This window comes from Anopheles stephensi, chromosome 3 (assembly GCF_013141755.1).
Source record: "Anopheles stephensi strain Indian chromosome 3, UCI_ANSTEP_V1.0, whole genome shotgun sequence".
Lineage (NCBI taxonomy): Eukaryota > Metazoa > Arthropoda > Insecta > Diptera > Culicidae > Anopheles > Anopheles stephensi.
The window spans coordinates 5,038,753-5,059,154 of record NC_050203.1 but is presented as its reverse complement, the minus strand read 5'-3'; the positions used below and the strand labels follow the sequence as shown (position 1 = coordinate 5,059,154).

The 20,402-nt window shown below is 46.2% G+C and overlaps 1 protein-coding gene across 6 annotated transcripts in view; it reads left to right on the top strand.

Annotated features, from left to right (window-relative positions):
- The first annotated feature begins 3,530 nt into the window (after positions 1-3,530).
- The window catches only part of LOC118510262 (DNA N6-methyl adenine demethylase), a 151,264-nt gene continuing 134,392 nt past the window's right edge, over positions 3,531-20,402 (top strand). For 4 of the 6 annotated variants that reach the window (XM_036051851.1, XM_036051850.1, XM_036051848.1 and 1 more), the window contains exons 1-2: positions 3,532-3,641; positions 17,253-20,346. In XM_036051851.1, the coding sequence (XP_035907744.1) occupies positions 19,063-20,346 (1,284 nt within the window). In that variant the 5' untranslated portion in view covers positions 3,532-3,641; positions 17,253-19,062. Of the gene's footprint in view, positions 3,642-17,252; positions 20,347-20,402 lie in introns of all 6 variants that reach the window. The other 2 variants (XM_036051852.1, XM_036051849.1) reach the window with 1 other exon arrangement.

Sequence of the window (20,402 nt, the reverse complement as noted above, 5' to 3'; positions counted from 1 at the left end):
CAAAATGTCGAATAAAAAGAAAATCATTTGCGAAAAATTGCGAAAGGAAATACCAAATACGCCTATCAATAAACCATCCTGGATTGAGACTGTAATAAAGAGTTGTTTTCCACCATTTTGATTGATTAAATATCAGTTCATGCTTGATGGTTGAACAGAATTGCAGCATCGAATCTCATCCAGCTTCCAAATTCTATAGGCATCTTTGGAAGCTTACCCACACACACACACACACACACACACACACACACACACACACACACACACACACACACAATTCATCTCAATGCCGGTGTAAGAAAGGAAGAGTTGCCGATTGTTCTCTTCCCTCTATTTAGATATTCAATCCCGTTGGCCATGCTGTGTAGCACAATATGTCTTCATATTACTTTGGGAGTAAAATTCGATTGAACTGAGCAAATCCACAGGTCGGTTCCTTTTGTCGATTGCACTTTCCCTGCTGGTACTTCTTGCTGTGCAATTTGCGTGCTCAATGTCGTTGCTCTGGACCGGAGTCTCCGGAGTTCAATCTAGAACCAATTTCATTCCAGTTCCATTGCGTTGCATTGGCCAGGCTCGTCGGTTTCATTTGTATAACATTGGTCGAACCATATTTTCAATGCACTCGACCAGTAAACGGAGGACATGGCTCCGTGTACTCATCGTGACAGTAAAATGGGATGAAATTGTTGGATTTGTTGCACATGAAAGGATGGCTCCAGATATCAATACGAACCAGCGCTGGCGTTCGATGGCGTTCTTTATGGGTTCGCAGCCCTTTACACGGGAGTACGAGTCCTTCGACGGCAAAATTGTACAAATTTAATTTCATGCTACGAGTGGGTGCCGGTGCGTTAAATATTCTTCTCTTCTTTTTTTGTACAATGCGTCGGTGGCATTGGCCATCGTCGGACGGCGGATGCATCGTCGTTCCCAATCGCCCATTTTGCCAACATAATAATGGAAATGGTGTGGGGCGAACGGGTGGGTATTTCGGGAGAAAAATGCATCACACACTATTTGGCCTGATTAAACGTCGCAGCAGCAGCAGCATCGGTGACTGACGATCGTTGGGTGTATGCATGGGGAACGGACGGACGCGCGACCTGCCAAGGATATGTATGTATAGTAGACCCTGCCAACACTACCAACACGACCGTGCCGTGTCGTGCGGCGTGCATCGAAAACCATGCAGGCAGGACTTAATGTTGATTGGCGTTTTTACGTGCCAGCTGCTCCGGGTTCGGGTACCGAATCCCCCTGTTCCCATCCGTCTCCCTTTTCCCTTTTTACCGGTATCCTTGCTTCCTTTTTCGAAGCACTCACACACGCACGTAAGCGTATTCAGGCTTGTGTTCGTCCTCATTCCCGTTCCCTTCATGTCCTTTCCCATCGATTCCTTTTTGTTCCTGCTATGTTCCCTTCTGTTGCGTTTTACTTTTATGTCATTTCGTCCGTTTTCGGTCTCTTTCTACCGTGCGGGAGCAATTCAACAATCAACCAATACATGCACAACGCAATCAAACATGGCCATTTTCCGTAGATCCTTTCGTTGTTGCTGTCGCTGACGATGATGATGATGATGGTGTGGTGATGAACAAGAAGCGAAGAAGAGAGAGAGAGAGAGAGAGAGAGAGAGAGAAGAAAAAGAAGTGAAGTAAAACAGAACTCAGACTCATGCATCATGTCGAAATGGCCTATTGCCATTATGCCTAGCAAGCTCGATCTATGTTGAATGAGGGGAAGGATAGGACCAGGGGGGGTAGAATGGGGGGAACCTGGTGGCAAGATCGTCCTCGTTCCACCGAAAGTCACCGTCTGACAGCTTTTGTTTTGTTCAACCGGCCAAAAGGAGTTAAACAACAGCCGCGAAAGAATGTTGTAAAAGTAATTACACAAAAGGAGTTTCCTCCTATTGTTTTTCTTCTTCCTTTTTTTAGAGCCATTCTTGTGGCTTAAGTTTGCGTCCCAAAATACGCAACAGGATTCGGCATAAAACCTTTCAATTAAGAGGTGCGCACAACTGATTATGCATCGGGATGAGTGCTGGCTAATCAACTTAGCAGTTGTGTCCGTACAGCTTAGAGCTTAGGTAATTTATTTTAATTTATTGACAGCTTTTTTTTGTACAAAAAAACTTATGTTCGTTAGCAAGGGGTTTCGTTCATCGTTTTCGTCCTGAAACATAAATCGTTACAAGGATGACGGAATCTTGCCATCGAAAGCAATTTAAAACATTTGGATCCCTTTTTTAAGCTCCTCAAAGAACTTCCCTTGCTGGCTTAAACAAAAAATTAGTCATTACAGCTACATTTTATTTTGCTGCCCTCAACAAATCCCTACATGAAGCGTCCTCATAATATTCAGCAGCAACGAAAAATAAGAAAAAGTTTCGTTCATATAAATCAGTCAAATGGGATGGATGGAAACGATTCTCAAAAAAACTGGGAAGATCCTTTGAAACACTTCTTCACCTTGAGGACACTCAACATACTGGCTTGAGTCATGGAAACTCCTCCCCCCCCCCCTCCCCCATCGGTATCATGCATCGGGAAGTGAAAGAAGCATAATAAAATGTGCTACCTTTGCATCGGTGCACTTTCTTCTTTGTTCGCCGTGCTTCGGGGGGAGAGGGAACGGATTGTACCACTCGTGCCGAAAATATCGCCCTCACATCCCTCCACCCCAACGCCCCCCTTCCTCAAATCCCGGAAGTAAAACATAAAAACCCGAAGGAAAATACTTCATTTCCGGGTGGCCGTGGATGCGGTGGGTACTACCGGCAATGGGTCCTTTCGGTGAGAGGTCCTCCAGCGGTCGTTAGTTTCAGAAGTCAACATTTTGGTGTATACTGGGTTGGGCGAAAGGAAATGAGGAGGGAGGTAGGGCCGGAAAAACCAGATCGATCTTGAGCGGGTTTTCCTATGTGTTGCTCCGGTTGGAAAGGGATCCTAGATGCGAGTATGGTTGACACTGTTGATGAGAGAACAAAGTCTAAACACGAAGACTTTCGACGCTATGACTTTCGAACGGAAAGTTTTTATTAGTATAATTAACTTCTCTGTTTCTTATACTTCTTAAATCCCACTCTTAATCAAATTTTTCTATTGGATGCATCATAAGACTATGCTATTGAACTTATTTATTAGTAATCATTTTAACAGTGTTCCAATAATTTGAAACAATTGCTGCTCTTAGAAAACATTTTTAAAAATTAACATAAAATTTAGAACTACTATACTAAAAATAGAGCTACTTATCACTTGAAATAATGAACATAAAATAAGTTTGTGTTTCAATTCTAACATAAAGTGTATCGAACTCTTGCAACTGCTTCTGGACTGCAACCCGGCGGTGGTTGCCGTCCTCAGCCAAGCGCCATCCCGCAGCATAAAAACAGCATAAGCAGCGTGCGTGCGAAGGAATATCGAACTTGCCGAAGCATGCACCAAAACCCGAACGCCGAATGCGTGTGGTGCCGGCCGAACACGCACACACTTCGGCCCGGCTTCGGTTCGACCGCGTGCCGTTCGGGCTTCGGAGTCGACCATTTCAAAATTGCCTCTCAAAGCGTGCGGATGTACGCCGTCCGTACTCGCGTCGAGTGTTGGGTTTTGAATTCTACCAGTGCTACGTAAACTGTGAGTATCGAAGCTGTGCCTTCCCTGGTCCCAGACCCAGTGTCCGTGGCATAAAGTCCCTGCTCGGTTCCTTTTGGGGGTTCTTTTGGAAATAGCTTTTAATGTTTGCGTGTTTGCGTGCGTGTATGTGTTTTTGGGGGTTGTTTCATAATACGCAACCGGCGTTGTTATTGGGCTTCAATTGGGGAAACTGAAGTGCGTAAAATCGTGTGTACCAGGTGGTCGTGTGCTGTTGTGCATTAGTATTGGTCGGGATAATGAAAAAGTGCTCTAGAATAATGCAGCTGACCGGGGGGAAAAAAGCTGTTCATTTATTGATGAAACTTGTGATCCCAAAATTCGGGAGTTCTCAGTGTGACTTTAGCGATCGAGAAAGTGAAGGATCAAATGCCGCATCAAAAGAATAACAAACACATTGTAACACGTAGTAGGCTGCTGCTAGTATACAAAGGCGTGCATCCCATGGTGACGCGCTTGTGATAGAACGAACGAGCGAGAGTGAGAACGAGAGCGAGAGAGAGAGAGAGAGCGTGCGAAATAAAGGAAAAGAAACAAATCGAAATGCTCATGATGGATACACACAATTTTAGATCAAATCAATTGGCTCTAATCAAGACCACACGAGAATGCTAGAGTGCTAACACCATAATGTAGTGTCCATCTTTATGTGTGCGTTTTTAGTGAATCTCTACGTGCGTGCGTGTGTGTGCATGATGTAAAAGAAACGGTTGGCAGTGCAGCGGGCAGTGCCATTTACTTACCGGTGAAAGAGCAAAACAAAGAAGCAAAACAGAGAGAGGGAGAGAGAAAAAAATAGTCGAAGCTAAAACGACCAATCCTCGCGGATGACGTGCTGACGATAACGAAAATGTGTGATAACAAACCGTTTTAGCCGTTTATGCGCCCCATTACGTAGTCGGTTGCTGCTTTACATACATGCATGCGGGGATACATGTGGAGCAGCGCGCTATGCTTGAACCAACGTGTGGAAAGTTGTTGCGTGTTGTTGTCGTTGGTGTCGGTGGAAGAGCATCGGCTCAAACCTGAAACTAGGCTTTGTAAACATCGGTAGAAGCTAGATGTGTCAACGGGGCCGGATGTTTAGTGTGCAGTTTCGGAGTAGTGTCGATACGGCTTGAGTTAGGTTTTGATCGCGAGAATTGGGTTGAATTTCACTATCACAAGATCGGATGTAAAGGATACTATGCATCGGGGAATGTTAGTGGTGTTGGTAGTGTGTGCGTGTGTGCGTGTTTGTGTTTTGTGAAGTGTTTATTCTTTTGTGAAGTACCAGATCCATTGAACCACCGGGGCAGAGATGGCAGCCACTCTTTCAGGATAAGGAATAAGTATTCTTCTCATAGTGTTCTTGCATTACTAACGCCAAACAACACGTCAAACATCTAAAGAGTTTAAAAACTTCTTAACAAAAATTGCTGGTTGCCATTGATGGCTTTCTCAATTTAATGTAACCCGTGACTCGATGGGATGGCTTCGGATGAGATTCGATATCCACTCATGCCGTGTGTAGATCATACAAGCAAATAATGCTTTATCATGGCAACCTAGAACAAGCACGTTTGGCGTTTTTCGGTGTGTCTGTGTATGTATGTTTGGGTCACCTTTGATTAAATATTGTAATGACTTTATCAAAGCTTGTCGACAGCAAAGTGCCAGCAAACTGGTACAGCTTAGCTAGCGCGCACCAGCACCGATCTATCGCACCACACGTAGTATTTTGATTTTTCAATTACGATTATGATGAAATGGTACCGATAAGCGGTCGGTTTGGTGGCGATAACTGGCTGGCGTGCTTCGGTATGATAACGCGGCCTCACCGTAGTCACCGTCGAGACCACGCGCACCACGTTTTGCTTGTAATAACGACAGCATGGCTCTGTATGACATCCATCCATGGTCGCCTTGACACACGGTGCGAACGAGCGAGAGAGAGAGAGAGAGCGAGCAAGACCGTAGAATGTGTATGCAGGAAGTGATAAATTCATAAATTTAGCTACAGGATTGAGTAATGAGTCCGCACGGTTCAGGGCGGCGAATGCAAGCGGAAAAATGGGAACCGGAAAATAAAACGCTCTTCTTACAGCCCGAGATATCTGTTGTAGCGGTGTTGGGGATTTTTTTTTGATTTGCTGCTCTTTAATGCTTGTAACCTCATCCTAGAAGCATTTTTCAGCAACAGAGCTCATAATTGTGAACCTTTCCTTTGTGGGATTCTTTCTACCTTTCGGTATGGTAGAAACCCGATTTCCCGACAATATCGACAGCCGGAAAGAGCTTCCATCGGCACACAAAAACCGTTCATTAACCGTTGAACCGTTGCACTGCTGCAAATAAAGGAGAAGAACCGGGTGAAGGGAAGATGGAAGGTAAAATGCATTCTTCCAGAGGCGTCTCATCTTTCACAATGCAACCCAATACATAAACCACACACACACACTCGGGCAGGCATCGTGTCCTGTCGTATCTAAAGCTCTGATCCCGGATGTCAGACAACGCGGTGTGACGATCGCCTTGTTCGGGGCCTTTAGATCGCACAACACCTGGACACGCAGACGGGTCGGCAGAGAGAGAGAGCCGTTGCATCGAAAGGACTTCCTATCTGATGGGAACCTCACCTGGTAGACGCGACGATCGTTTCTCTAATTTTGTATTAATTCTACCAAACTCGTGGTGGAATATTTAAAGCTCCCGCCTAAAGCGTTCTTTAAGATCTACGATAACCAACTTCATTGGAGATGAATACTGCTGTGCTGAGACGCAATTACAAGTCTCCAAAGGACATTCGCCATCTCCCGAGAACTGGTTAAAATTCCACAATAAATCCCCACCCCGGCCGGGTTGTGTAATGGCTTGTGCGCATCAAATTTGAACAGTTCTCAAGTGCAACAAGGACATCACGACACAAACACACATATACACCAAAACCCTGAAGCACTCGCTCAAGTACAGAGAAGGGAATGCATCCTCCTCCTCCTCCTCCTCCTCCTGCTCCTCCTCCTGGTCGTCCCACTCCGCAGTTCATTACACCCAAACGGGCTTAAAAATCTGGAGCTTCTGGTTCAAGAGCCCTCCTCTTCATCGGATATTGTGTTTTTCGCGAAAAACTGCACTCGTACGCTTCCCCGAGTGCAATTGCAAGCGCGTGTAGCGCGCGGTGGTAGCAGGATGACACACAGTAGCGCACAAGTAGTCAGAAAGGCACGTTTTCTTATGGGCGAAACCTTGTGCGATGGCATCCGATGGCAGAAAAGGGTGGATTTTTTTGGTGGTCCCGAGCAGGCAAGATGCAAGGATGACGCGTTTTTTGGAGAGTTCTTGTAGTGAGCGTCTTGATAGGGGCTTTCTTTTGGTTGTAGAACACCAAAAAAAAAACCCCAAGGATTTGTTATCTGATGGTACAGTGCGTTGCCCTTTGGGGAAACGGAGAAAAGCTACCGTATGCAACATAATGAATGACACACTTTTTCAAAAAGGTTTGTGTGTGTGTGTGTGTATTCGGAACCAGCTAATGAGCTGATGGACGACCAAGCTACGCCGTAAATTGCGTTGTTTGTAGTAATGTTTGCCGCTGCCTGGGAGCTTGAAAATAATACACTCAGAATTGTCATTTCATTGTTTGAAAAAAAAATGGCCATTTTGATACAATTGGCAGCTTCCTTTCCCGTGACAGTTTTGACAAAAGATCGTGCCATATATTGCGAGAAAGGATTTCACCAGCTGTCACCCGTGCGCGATGCCGACAATAAGGATGAGAAGTTCATTAATAAATTCCTCTTAATCATCGATATTTTATATCCCGGCACAATCTTCTCTGTCCCGATAAACCTTCGAGTGTGAGTGGGGAAGAATCGATTGTAGATTTTATTTTTCGAAAGATACCGTACTCGGCGAGATGCGAAACGTTGCTTCCTTTTTTATGCTTTGCGCTGCTCCACGTTTTTCATTCAGTGCCATCTTCATAACCCACTGCTGGACAGACGGTATGGTATGGTATAAATCAAATCTTACTTGAAAACTTCCCATCAGAAGAGAATGAGTAAAGCGGCAAGGATTTGCAAGGATCTATCTTCCCCCGGGCGGGCCGTCGTCGGTTCGGGTGATCATTGGGAAGGTGAATGAAACCTGGGCTGAAATAAATCCGGAAGTCGTGTGGTGCAGAAGTAGAAAATAAAAACTTCTTCCCAACGCGTCACGTGGGAGGCAGCATGGAACGGACTGTGCTCTGCCGTCTTCGTATAAAGAACTCTGCCTTCCGCTTTTTGATATCTTGCGTTCGATTTGCCAACTTTTGGACGTGGCGAACGACGCCTCCAGTAGTCGGTTCGATTCGACACGAGAAGTATCCTCGCACGTAGATAAAGGAAAGACGGAAAGCGTACAAGTGACAGAATAGTTGATTCGGGAAAAACAGGGGAAGGAGGAATACAAAAAAAAAAAACGTTTCGTTCCGAATGGAAAGCGCTTAAACGTAGAGAAAGAATTGGTGGACCAACTCTGGACCAACGCCTGATGCCGTTTCCACATTTCTTTTCCTCCCGAAATGCTCAAACGCGGACACGTAACAAACAGACCAGATCAAAACCCTAGAACACCCGATGGGGCTAGCTGGGGAAGGAATGGTCGAGCTGTCCAACCCCGGGTGATATGCGGACAAACCGTCGTCCTTGCCAAGGCAAAGCGCACACCGTGTGTGCTTTGACGAACTTTGTGGACAGTGTAGGTCTGCAATTCGGGGCGAAAAACAATGCCAAACCCGTGACGACGCTCTGGTGGTGCGCGGAATCGAACTCGGCAACTTTTGAAATAAATTTTAAACTTGTTCCCCCATAAACACCCTTCAAGTCGGTTGTCTTTGTACTTGCGTCTTGGTTTCTGTTTTTTTTTTCGTTGCCGTTCTTCTTTTCGGTGGCTGTCGGCCCTGTCCTGGTGTGGCAGGTTGAGATGCTGTGTGTGTCTGTGTGTCCGTTTGAGGAAGAACTTTTCTTTCGGACCGAGATGATTTTTGTTTTGTTTCCAAGCGCTGCTGCTACCGCTTTTACGTTTCATTTTTTCCCTCTCTCTCTCTCTGGTGGACACTGTCGCGCTTCGAACTGCGGGGGAAAGGAAAACTCTCTTTCCAAGGGCTTTTTTGTTTTTAGAAACTGTCAGCAGAAATAGGACGCGTTTTTTTTGTGTTTGTAGAGTATGGTTAGTACGGTTTTCGATCACGCTTTGGTGCTGGCGAAAGATAGTTTTTGTATCATTTGATGAAATGCATCCCTGTGCGATATCAAGAGTATTATTTTTTTTTGCTGTGAATATTGTAAGTTGGTTGTTTTGCTCGTAAAAGTTGGTAAAACAAAACGAAAGTGGTATCAGAGGTAAAGAAGAGTAAAAATGTTACTTGGAACTTGTAAACAAATACAAAAAAAATGAGAGAAATACTAAAACCACCAGAAGAGATGCGCACAAGAGAAGAACGAAGAAGTAGTAAACACCTTTTTTATCTAAGCTTTATTTGAAGCGGAACTCACACAACCTATTTAATGAACATTTCAATTGCTTAAAGCGTTGTATCCAGCTACATCCGGGCCAGTGCCGGAAGAACTCTAAGCAACCACCTCGAGTAGTTTATATGCACACAAATAAACTGGTCACCATCGATGATCGTTTGATGTCGCTTGGTTTTTGCGTGCCGGTGACTCAACAACAATCAACACTGGTCCGTGAAATCTTTATGGCACCAAACTGCTCGCGCCGGTTGGTTCTGTAATTTGTTGGAAAGAGCCAGAACGACCCAGAGGCATCAGGCCAGAGAGGGAACTGTACCAGCTCGCTCTTATCGAAGTTTGGCACCTGATAACACACGCTGTCCAGAAAACGATGGTTTTGGCTCTCAAAATACAACCACCGTCCAGGCGGGTTGATTATTCTGAAACTTGCCGGTAAGAGAATTATGAATGTGCGAGATGAAGTACCTCTTTTTCTGTGGTTGGTTGGTGGGGCCAGCAAGTGAGTACGTCATGCTATTTTTGTAGAGTCATAGGACACGATTCACACACCTGTATCGGAGATTGATGAGATTTGCACTAAAAAAAAGCAAGCAGCCACGGGTTGTGGTGGCACCGTCGTACGTGTTCGGCAGGACCTAGCCAAAGCACCACCAAAATAAACAAAAATGGCCCATGAACGACAAGGCGCGCGATAAAGCGCTTATCTCGAATGCGTGCGTTGAATATGCTGATATTGAGCAGATAAAGATAATTGGTGTCGCTTTTTTTTGTTGCTTTTGCTTTGCTACTCATTTATGCTATGTTTCCTTTGTGCCTAACCTGGTATTCAGAGTGAACCTTAGTCAGTGACTACGCTTTGGAAAGCACGTCAAACTTAGGCGGTAGTAGTGCGTTCATAAGTGATCCTATTCGAGCAAAAATTGAGCTCTTTAGCGTGTTACTAAAACAAAATGAAAGTATCAAATAAGCTGACGTTGTGTGTTTAATGCGTGAAAAAAGCGTTAAATCAAGCCTGTGCACGCCACGCCGAACTAAAGAGCGGCCTAGCAAACCAAACCCCAAACCAAATCGACGGGGCTGCACATACGAAGCTTCAGTTGGCGAGTTTTCCTCACGAACACAAATGCAACTCGCCGATGTGGCACGCTATCATCGCAAACGGGTGTTAGGAGTTTTTCCCTGCTTCGTCATCAGCCACACGGCGGTCACGTCTTGTGAAAGGAGCCAGATGCATCGTAACGAGGGTGGAAGAACGAGCACGCGATTGAATTGCGCGTCGCTTTCCCTGTAGTTCGACCGAGCGAATCGGCAAGTGGTCACACGTGCATCACCCGGGAAGGAGTGTGTCTCTACGCCACGAATCGATGCTGCCATGTTTGGCGGGAAATTGGAATGTGGAAGGAAAACTCTCCCCCAAAAATACGATGTCGGTGTGTGTGTGTGTGTGTGTGTGCGTGGAAAAAGTTCAAGTTCAGCCATGTTTTGTCTTCGGGTTATTTTGGGAGGGTGGCAAGCCAACGACGACGACGCCAAACGATGATGGCCACACCACACAAACACACACACTTTCGCTTTCGGTGTTCGGTTCGGTGTGGTGTAAAAGAGCGCGAAAGCATAGTGCTCGCAGGTCAACAAGATTTTATGCCATACCGTACTCGACTCGGTTAGCATCGGCATCGCACCAACAAGTAGCCCGTGTCCGTTGAGGATATTTTAAGGTTTTCCGGTGTGATTCGTCTTTAGAATCGTAGTAGGCAGCGTGCTTGACTACGTCCGGTGGTTAGCGGAGAGGAAGTCAACTAGACGACGGACAGGGTTTATGGTTTCAACTAGGAGAAGCAATCCGTCGCCTCGATGACCGCGAGCGAAAGACCAGCAGTGCGAAATGTGTTCTTCATGTTTCAATTTCGGGTCTTCCATCGGATGATTTCCTGTTCACTGTTTATGTTGCCCACTCCTCAACAACGTCATTAGCGAGAATCATGCAATATCTCGTCCGTATATTCATGTCGCAGCTGTTTTGCATTTCTGATCTCCCGACGTAATCAAATCCTGGCCGTTCGAGTCGTTCTAGCGCGACTCCTTGGCCCAGTCTATTATGGGTGAAGATTAATTTATGATCGTTTTCGCAGTCAATTATACAATCTTCACCCACTTTTGAGCTGGTGACCAATTACGGTAGCGTGGGGTAGCCTAGTAAACCATTCCGTTCCTTGTTGGCTAACCGGGTGCTGCTGGCTTGCTTCCTTGTCAACCTTCCGAACAAGGACATAAAACTTTTCCCCGAACGCGGGACGACTTGTGTCGTATTTCGGGAACCGGGATTTTATCGTTTGTTTATGGAAAGTTTCCTGCCTTCTCCCGCATCAGCCTTTCCCAAGGCCCGTCCCATTTTCCCTGGCCACACTATCGCGGTTGCTGATCGATGTCATAATGGCAAAAGATAGACGTCTCGCGATTGTGGCCCTTTTTTCGCTCCAGGATTTTCCCTTCCCGCCACCCTCCCCTAGAGACGGCCATTGTTTTATGGGGCTCGTACAATCGTTAAGCACACATACACGGGTACGGGCTTTTCCTTTCGCCGAGTTTTCCTTGTACGTGTGTTCTCGTTTTCATGATAACGGCACGTAAATTATATGCTCACGTTATTGATATGAGTGCCATAAACATTCAATGGCAAAGTCGGCACCGATTTCGAGCTTGTCGCTTGTGTGGCGGGAAAGTGGGAGTGTGGGACGAAAGAGAAGGAAAAACTAGAGCACGGCGCTGGTCGAACGCCGGAAGTGGCGTTGTTCCCGCAGGAACCGAACCGAAACGAATGTGAATGGTAAATAAAGGAAAAGCAAGAGGCAACGATTCCTGGTTGCTTTACTTTTTTTTCCCCGGGACATAATCCTTCATGGCCGGGAATTGACCATTTTGGGTAGAAATCACAAAAACACACACGCGAGAGCCCAGCATTTTCAGTGGTACGAATAAAATATCAATTAATCTAAATGGTTGTATTTGGACGATTTATATCCGGCTCAAGTACACCACGCACGGATAACCCTGCTCAGTCTCGGGGAGCTCGGTTGGTTGGACGCAAAAAAATAGGAAGCGGATCCATGGCGGAAGTAGCTAAACATTATTGGTCGGCGGTCGCGTCGTGTTAGTGATTTTTGTGGGCTATTGCGGTCTCTTTGGTTTGGTTCGGGTTCTACCGCGATAAGGCCACCAATCCAAAATGGTTCCGAGATATCGAGATCCAAGATGAAGAATGATGGTCAATGTGTGTATGAGCTTTGGCAATATATTATGTTGTTTGTTGCTGATTTTCGAGCACGAGAAATGGCAACCGTGTGCTGTAAGGGCGAGAAATCGTGTACCAGATAAAACGGAAAAATCGCTCCCGAACCGGACTTGCTGCAAGACCTTTACAGTCTTAAGCTGTTTTCAAGTGCTTAAAGGACCTACCCATAAAAATTAAAGTTTGGCAAATTGTTCGTTTGCTCTTTGGACTTGTTTAAAAGGTCCATCCTTAAGGCAGACGCTTTCACTTTGGCCGACCACTTTTAATTTGGCGCTGACTGGCCCAACGGCCAGCGACATTACAATTATGCCGGCGAAACTGTTACCCGAAGGTTACGGCTAATTAGCGGGAGTGTCGTTCTGGCGCTCGTGCTCGTAAAGCAAGTCTCGTTTTTAAGCTCTCGATCAGCCGGGCGACGCGATAAAAGAAAACTCCAAGAAGCAGCGGACGGACAACAGGCCTCCGTACGTCCTTGAATTATGCTGCGCTCGGACTGCGGCGTGGACGGCAAAACATCTGCCCCATCTCGTTTTATTGTTTTACCATTTGATGTTCGATGTTCCCGGCGGAGCGTCATCCATCCTGTCCGTCCCGTCCGTCCGTCCGCCGGACCGTACACACCGGACAATCGTGTGTTAATTGACCATAAATCGATGAGCGGTGGCAGCATAAGCGGGCTGGCATTCGTTAGTACATCGCGACGAAGCGTACAAGCGAAAGAGAGAAAGTGCAGACGTTAATGCGATGTCATAATTATTGGGAAGCTGTTTCTTCTGCCCAGGCGCTTTTTGTTTTTTGTTTTGACTCACATTTTTGCGTTTTTGCTTTTTTTATAGCTTTACGAACCTGTAGAAGCAGTTGAGAGAAGTCCTTCCATATTTTCATCTTCATCCAGCAATACTTACTAAGGCAAGAAATCTTGGAAAGCGTCCTCAGTCCATCGCCGTCGTCTGCTAATCTAGGCCATATCCTGGCTTTTCTAGTCTTTAGGACCCATATCAGCTATCTAAAACGAATTTACGGGCTGGGTTGTCCGGTGCTAATCTCATGACATGAGCAACCAACCGGAGTCTGGCGATTCATTTATCTGCTTGTCAGTTCCTATGATTTTTTACTCAAGAAGTTCAAGAGTGTTCTTGGGATGGCTTGTATTTTTGTTTTACTCTCTTCGGCACGCATTCAGGGTTCTGAATTTTTGCTTTCCTGAAGCGGTTTGAAAGTTAGTCCTATCCCTCACTTCACTTTTCTCGTGACAGCAGTAAGACACTTCTTACTCGCTTGGTGAGAAGAAAAAAGGAGCAAAAAACGTAAAGTGAGCTTAAATTTTTTGCTCAAAAAGAAAACACCAAACGGTACAATTCTTGGTCGGATGGTTAAAATCGAACATGAAAAATGTAAACGAAGAAGAGAAAACATAGAAAAAAATTAAAAAAAAACAGCACAAGTAACAGTTACAGAAGAACTCGGAAAAAAATTGTAAAACAAAAATGAACCCGACACACTTAACTAGAGAAGTATTGGAAAAAGAAAATAATAATACGCACAAGCAACAACGAAAAAACTGGTCACTTTTTCCATCGGAAACGCTGGAAAAATTATTCAACTAGCCCTCCTAGTTACTTACACCTCTCCAGCCTTCTTGTGCTTCCGTATGTTCGGAGAGGAAAAGTAACAAAACAAAGCAGAAGCAACAACAAAAAAATCCTCAGATCGGAAAAAGAGCGAAAAGTTTTATAATTTATTTCGAAACTTTTCATGAGCTTTTTATTTTGGATCATTTTGTTTTGTTCGTTGTCGGTTGCTGTCGGTGCGCCTGTTCACAGTGGTGCTCCTGTGCGGTGTTGTCCCTGTGCAGCTCGGTCTCAGTCAGCCGGAAGAAGAGCCCGAAGCCCTTCAATGGGTGAATGGGCAAGAAAACAAGCATAGAGAGAATTCGAAACAACATAAAATAAAGTATTACTAACCTGTAACAACCTTGGATGGTTTGGTTCTGTCCAAGAAGTGGAGCAGACCGGCCATCAGCAGACCGAACTCGGGATTTGGTAATGGATAAGGAAGAAGTTTGAGTTTTCGGGCCTGGATTAGCTTAATATAGCGTTGCAGGAGCCTGTACCGATGGACGTGCTGGAAGTTTTAAGCGGTGTTTCACAATCATTTGAAGCTTTGCACTTGTTTTAAAGTGTGGAGGATTTGCACAAAATTAAGTCAAGTTGTGCCTAAGCGACGGCTTAGGGGCTCCTCAATCGCAGGATCTAGTTTAGAGTGATGATAGACGAGAAATAAACCATAATACGAAGATAACTCTTTCGATCGCCAAAAGTGGTTAGAGATTGGTTGTGTGATAATAGAAATAAAATAAAAAATTTATATTCATCTCACTCACCGTTCAGAGTGATAACAGTTTGTCTGCTGGTGCCTTGAATTTCGCTTCCAACGTTTTTTGGGAAGACGCACTCGTAGAGCGCTCGAGACACCCAAACTACAGATGTGGGAAGATATTCACCTAGAATTACGTTTTTTCCCTCGCTTTTTTTTCTCGTGGGAAGTGATTTGGATTGCGTACGCGAAGAGGGAAAACCGATTTTCATCTTATCGCCTACCATCCGTGGAACTCGTTCCAGGATTCCAAGAAATCACTCTTCCTAAACGCGTTGAAGGATGTCCTTCTAACGGGGGGGACCCATCGATGGCTGCTGATGTCTCTTGGAGAACCCGCACTCCGAGGACGTGGTTTGACTCCGAATCCGTCGCGGAGGTCAGGATCCTCGGTGACGCGCTAGCAACGCTTTGCGGCACATTTTCATTTTCGCATGTCATCCACCTATTGCCACCTGGCTGACTTCCAGCCGACGTTTGTGGCGGCCTTCGCCCTCTTCCCGCACTGCAAGTGGATTTGTATTTGCCGCTTTTCTTTAATATTCATGGCTGAATTCACCTCAATTTGATGATGTATTGAAGTAGCGCGAGCGAGCGAGCGAGCGAGCGAGGTGTATGGAAGCAACTGGACGTGGAGTATCGCTGGGATTCCGGTTGTCTTCGGTGGGACGGTTTGCCGGGTTCCGGATGGTGACGATGCCGGCGCGCAATATTTGCTTTTCATGACTGGGATTACAAAAATCGGGATGCTTCGTTCTTCCTGTTTTTGTGGCTGCTGTGGCCACAAGGTAAGCAAACACTGTGGAGTGCTGTGTTTAGCTGCTTGCTCGGTGTTTGTCTACCTTCCGTAGAGTGTGGGAAATGGGATGCGGACCGAAGAAAGAAAGGAAGCCGAATGTCACCCGAAATTGTCAAACGTTGGATTTTTCTTTGGATGTTTCCTATTCCAAGCAAAGAGATGTTACGAATATTCAATTTTTCCCATGTTTTATTGCTGGATGCAGGAGCTAAAAATTGTCTTGAAGAACACTTCTTTAATTTTTTGAGGTCTCCTTTCGACAACTCACCCATCTCCAATACCAAAAATGATGGACAATTTGGCGCCAAAAAAAAAAACTCATTTTCATGCTCCTTTTCCCGAACTTTAAGAGACACCTGACAGCACGAGAGAAGAAAAAAAATCGCCCGTTTAAGGACCAGACAAATGGGTCCTCCTGCGTCACCGTCTGCACGAAGGAAACGGGAAAATAAATTGTAAATTGAAAATGTAACTCATGCGAAATATTATTTCTGAAATTCAATTTTTTTCTTCCTTCTACGTGGTGCCCTTTCTCTCTCTCTCTGTGGATGCTTGTTCGTCCTTGGTGTCCTTGATGGTGAAGGACATCGATAATCGGATGACATACGGATCCGGATAGAATATTCACTTTGACGAGCGTTTTACACTTGTCGGGCGCCACTATCGGGTAATCGTTCCAACTACCAACAGAGGGATGCAATAAAATGTCTCACATTCGAAGTCTAATCCATTATGGTTTTATCGCCTACACGTCGCGGCTGAATAAATCATCGCAAAATCTTATCGCGCTGCCTTAATGAATTTTGGGCTGAGGAGCAGTGCGGAGGCCCTTAACAATATACGCAAGGAAGGTAAAATTTTAATTAAAAAATGCGCCATACATCATCCGGCGCTGGATGCGCACTAGTCGGAAACTAATCATCCTAAGTCTTAGTGGGACGAATTCGAATCGCACAACCCTCGTATGACGACAGGCAAAACCAAACACCTCGCACCGTTCCTAGCATGCGTTGGTGTCTTTCAGCCGACGGAAATTGCGTTTTCCTCGTGCGGAATCGTACCCAATAATTCGCCCAAAAGTGTAATTCGCATAAAATTATCCTTCCGTGCGTACGAAGGAGACGGCGCCGCTGGGTACGCGTGTTGAGCGTGTGGCGTACACCGTCTGGAATTACAACGACAGGACTCGTAAATTTTCCTCCTCCACGGCGTAGTGAGTTTTCCGGCGCGCAGCACGCGCTGTGCAGCACTGTGTCAATACGGCGGCGCACTCGTGGATGGACGTTGCTGTGCTTACTCATCTATGAATTAAAATTAAAATATTCAAAAGATCTTCGCCAGCGAACGGTGGTTGCTTGAGAATGTTACAAGTAGCAAGGGAAGCAAGTGTAAAAGTGATCATGCTAATGCTGGTTTAAGAATACAAGAATGTTTCCTGACGATGAGTGTCGATCCGAGACCGAAAATTAGCTCCATTTGGTGTGTTAAGAAGACGCAAGATGAATAATCGTCACATGTGTGTTTTGGTCGTTAATAATGCAGAAGTGATACTGTGAGAAGAATATAACGATTCCTTATTAAAATATGTTCGCCATTTAATTTATTAAACTAATTTTTCCCTCTCTTCACAGATGCAGCAGAGGACGGCAAATGTAGGAACGTGAAACCAAAGCTAAGCCTGGAACGCTTTGAAAAGCAAACGGCGGCAAGCAAATGCGCCGCAGCTCCGCCACTGGTGCAAGCAGTCCAGTCGATTCAATGAAGAAACTGCAACGGTTTCGGACAACGCGCGTCAAGTTAAACTACGTTAGAAAGATTCCTTTTGCTTGGCTAAAATAATTTAAACAACACACACACACATACATTAAAAACGCTATTTATGTATTTATCGTCGTCGCTTAACTTATTTATTTATTTAAATTATTCAACCGTTTGCTGTAAACACCACTTCAAATAACGTATCGGAACGGCAAAGCAAAAACCCAACGAAAACAATCCAACCAATCTAGTTTAAACTGCTTCAAGTTGCAAAAAAAAAAAAAAAACACACACAAATCTATCATCGCACCGAGAGAGCGCACCTTCGTTTTATCTAAGTTATATATATCGAGTCAGTAGCACAAAAGCTACGCTAAGTAACTTATTCGTTTCGTGTGTAAGCAAACACAAGCTTCCCTTCTGTTTCTGGAAGCTGTTCTCTTCATCTTCATCATCTACAATCTACACAGTGTGGAGCGGCAACTGCGACAGTACAAATTAAAAACTACAAAAAAACAAACAAACGAAGCAGCAGAAAACAATCTACCAAAAAGATAAAAGATACCAACAGAGGAGAGTAAAAGGCGTTAATTATACACCGTACATCGTACCCACCACCGATCCCAGTTTCACCCACAAAAGAACGCGAATTTTCGACAATAAAAGCGTGAACGGGAAGACCCAGCCGCCAATCGGGAAAGCTCATCAAATCATCTAAGCGCAGCAAAACCAAAAGCAAAATACAAACAAAAACAAACAAACAAACAACCAATCAAAGTACAAAGTAAATTACAGAGGAAATATTTAGTATTTAAAAGGATCCAAGAAGAGTCTATCGATAACTGCACGCCACAAAAAAGGAAACAAATCGTACCAAAAGCAATCGAGTGCATCCAACAACGTGTTCAGGAATCGTCCGAGTCCAAACAAACCAAAAAGCTACAAAAAACAACAATTTTTAAATAATTCTTAACGAAACGCGGTGGATCCGAGAGGGCGCGCGCGCACGGCCGCCCATATTTATTCGTGTGAGTGAGTGTGAATATTGAAGCAAACGTCGTGACCTGGTACTATTTAATCGGAGCTAGCGGAGCCTGGCCCTAGTCGCCCCGATAGCAGAGAGCTCCACACATAGCAATAGCGGTGAAATCGTGGAACGCGAAGATAATTCTAAATTATTAACCTCAATTTCGGGTGGTTTTAGAAGGCCAGCACACGGCAGGCAAACCAGCTATTTTTTATACGTGCAAAAGCAAATTTTTCCTAGCGTGTAAGTGCGGGCGGAGGTGGAAAATTTTTACATACCAAAAATTAGTTGAGATCAAGCGGAAGTTCAAGTGCGCGCCAAACAGTTTAGTGCTTTCCGAACAGAACTACCTCGCTGTATTGTGTGCGTGAGTGATTGAGCACGTGTGGTGGAGTGTGAAGGAAAAAGAAAACAATATACAGACGATCGCAAAAACCGTTTTCCCCGGGGAAAAAAAAGTGGAGTTTCGTTGTTCTAGTCGCGCGTCGCGAGTGTTCTTACAGTGTGGTTTAGCAAGTCAGGTTTAGTCAGTCAGTCAGCTACGGTAGGGCGCACAGGGTAGTGTGTGAAGTGTGAATTGTATTGGTCACCGATCGCCTGGCGGAAGCGAAGATGCCGCGAGGCAGCAGCACCGGCAGCGGTTCGCGTTTCGGAGCATGACCTCGATGATGAGTGCTAGCACCGCGGACGACACGACCCAGCAAAGTTTACCGTCGTTCACGTCGTTCTCCGCCGAGCTGGAGCCCTCGTGGGACTACTACGAGCAGCGTCCGGAGCGTTCGAACAGTGCCACGAACGGGTCCACCGATGTGATTGCATCGCAGACGACCTCTAACGGCAGCTACACGCGCCCTTGGGAGATGGACACCAAGGACAATCGGATGGCGCCCCCGCACGGGCCGCCCGGCACACCGGGCCCACCGCCGCCACCCACCCCGAGCGGGTTCGATCATGGCGGCTTCCCGAAGCTGCCCTCGTTTCAAAGCCAGTTTCATAGTTTTACCGACACGGCCATGGTAACGCCGGAACCAAGCTTACCACAGGTAACGGCCGTACCGGTACCGATCTCACCGAGTTCCGCCTCGCCCGGAACGGGAGGTTCTCTGACGCAGCTCACGCAGCTAACGCCGACCCCGTTGCCACCGCTGCCACAGGGTGGCTTCCACACACTGTCGGCCGTAAACTCACGCCCCTATCCGATCGTACCGGCCGCCATACCGGTACGCGATCTGGCGGGCATCAACCATCATCATCAGCATCCGCAGTACATCGACGAGCGACACATTCAACTGTACCAACCGATGGCCACCTTCCAGGGTCAAACCATCCCAACGCTCGCGGTCATCAAGAAGGAGGTGGTGGACTACGAGATGACTACCCTGAACAATGGTGCCACGCTGCACCACAGCAACTTCCAGAACCCGTTGCTCGACAATGGACTGTTCGCGCAGAACGGTACCGTGCACCATATCCAGCATCAACCGGCCCAGCTGCAACACCATCTGGCGCAGCAACATCAGCAGCAGCAGCAGCAGCAGCAACAGCAGCAGCAGCAACAGCTCATACAGCATCAGCCTCAGCTGCAGTTGCACCATCAGCACAATCTGGTCACGCCGTCGGATCATCATCACAACAACAACAACAACAGTACCGCTACCGGTCCCACCACACCGAGCGGTAAGATGAGCACCACTTCCGTCCGGTTGGATCCGGGTACGCCGGCCCAGATAACGCGCATCGACAACCGGAAGAAGGAGCGCCGGAAAATACGAGCCTCGTCGCTGGAGTCGAGTGCCGAATCGGAGGGCAGCGCGATGGAGATCGGTGACAGTGGCAATCCGGGACAGGTGGCCGCTATTTCGAGCACCGCCAACTTCAAGAGCCCGATGCACACGATGAGCATGGACACGGACGACGGTGGCACACCGGGCGAGAAATCGGTGAGTAGAGAGAGCACTGCGCGGACAAGAGGAGCTCAACTTTGAGCGTGAATCTA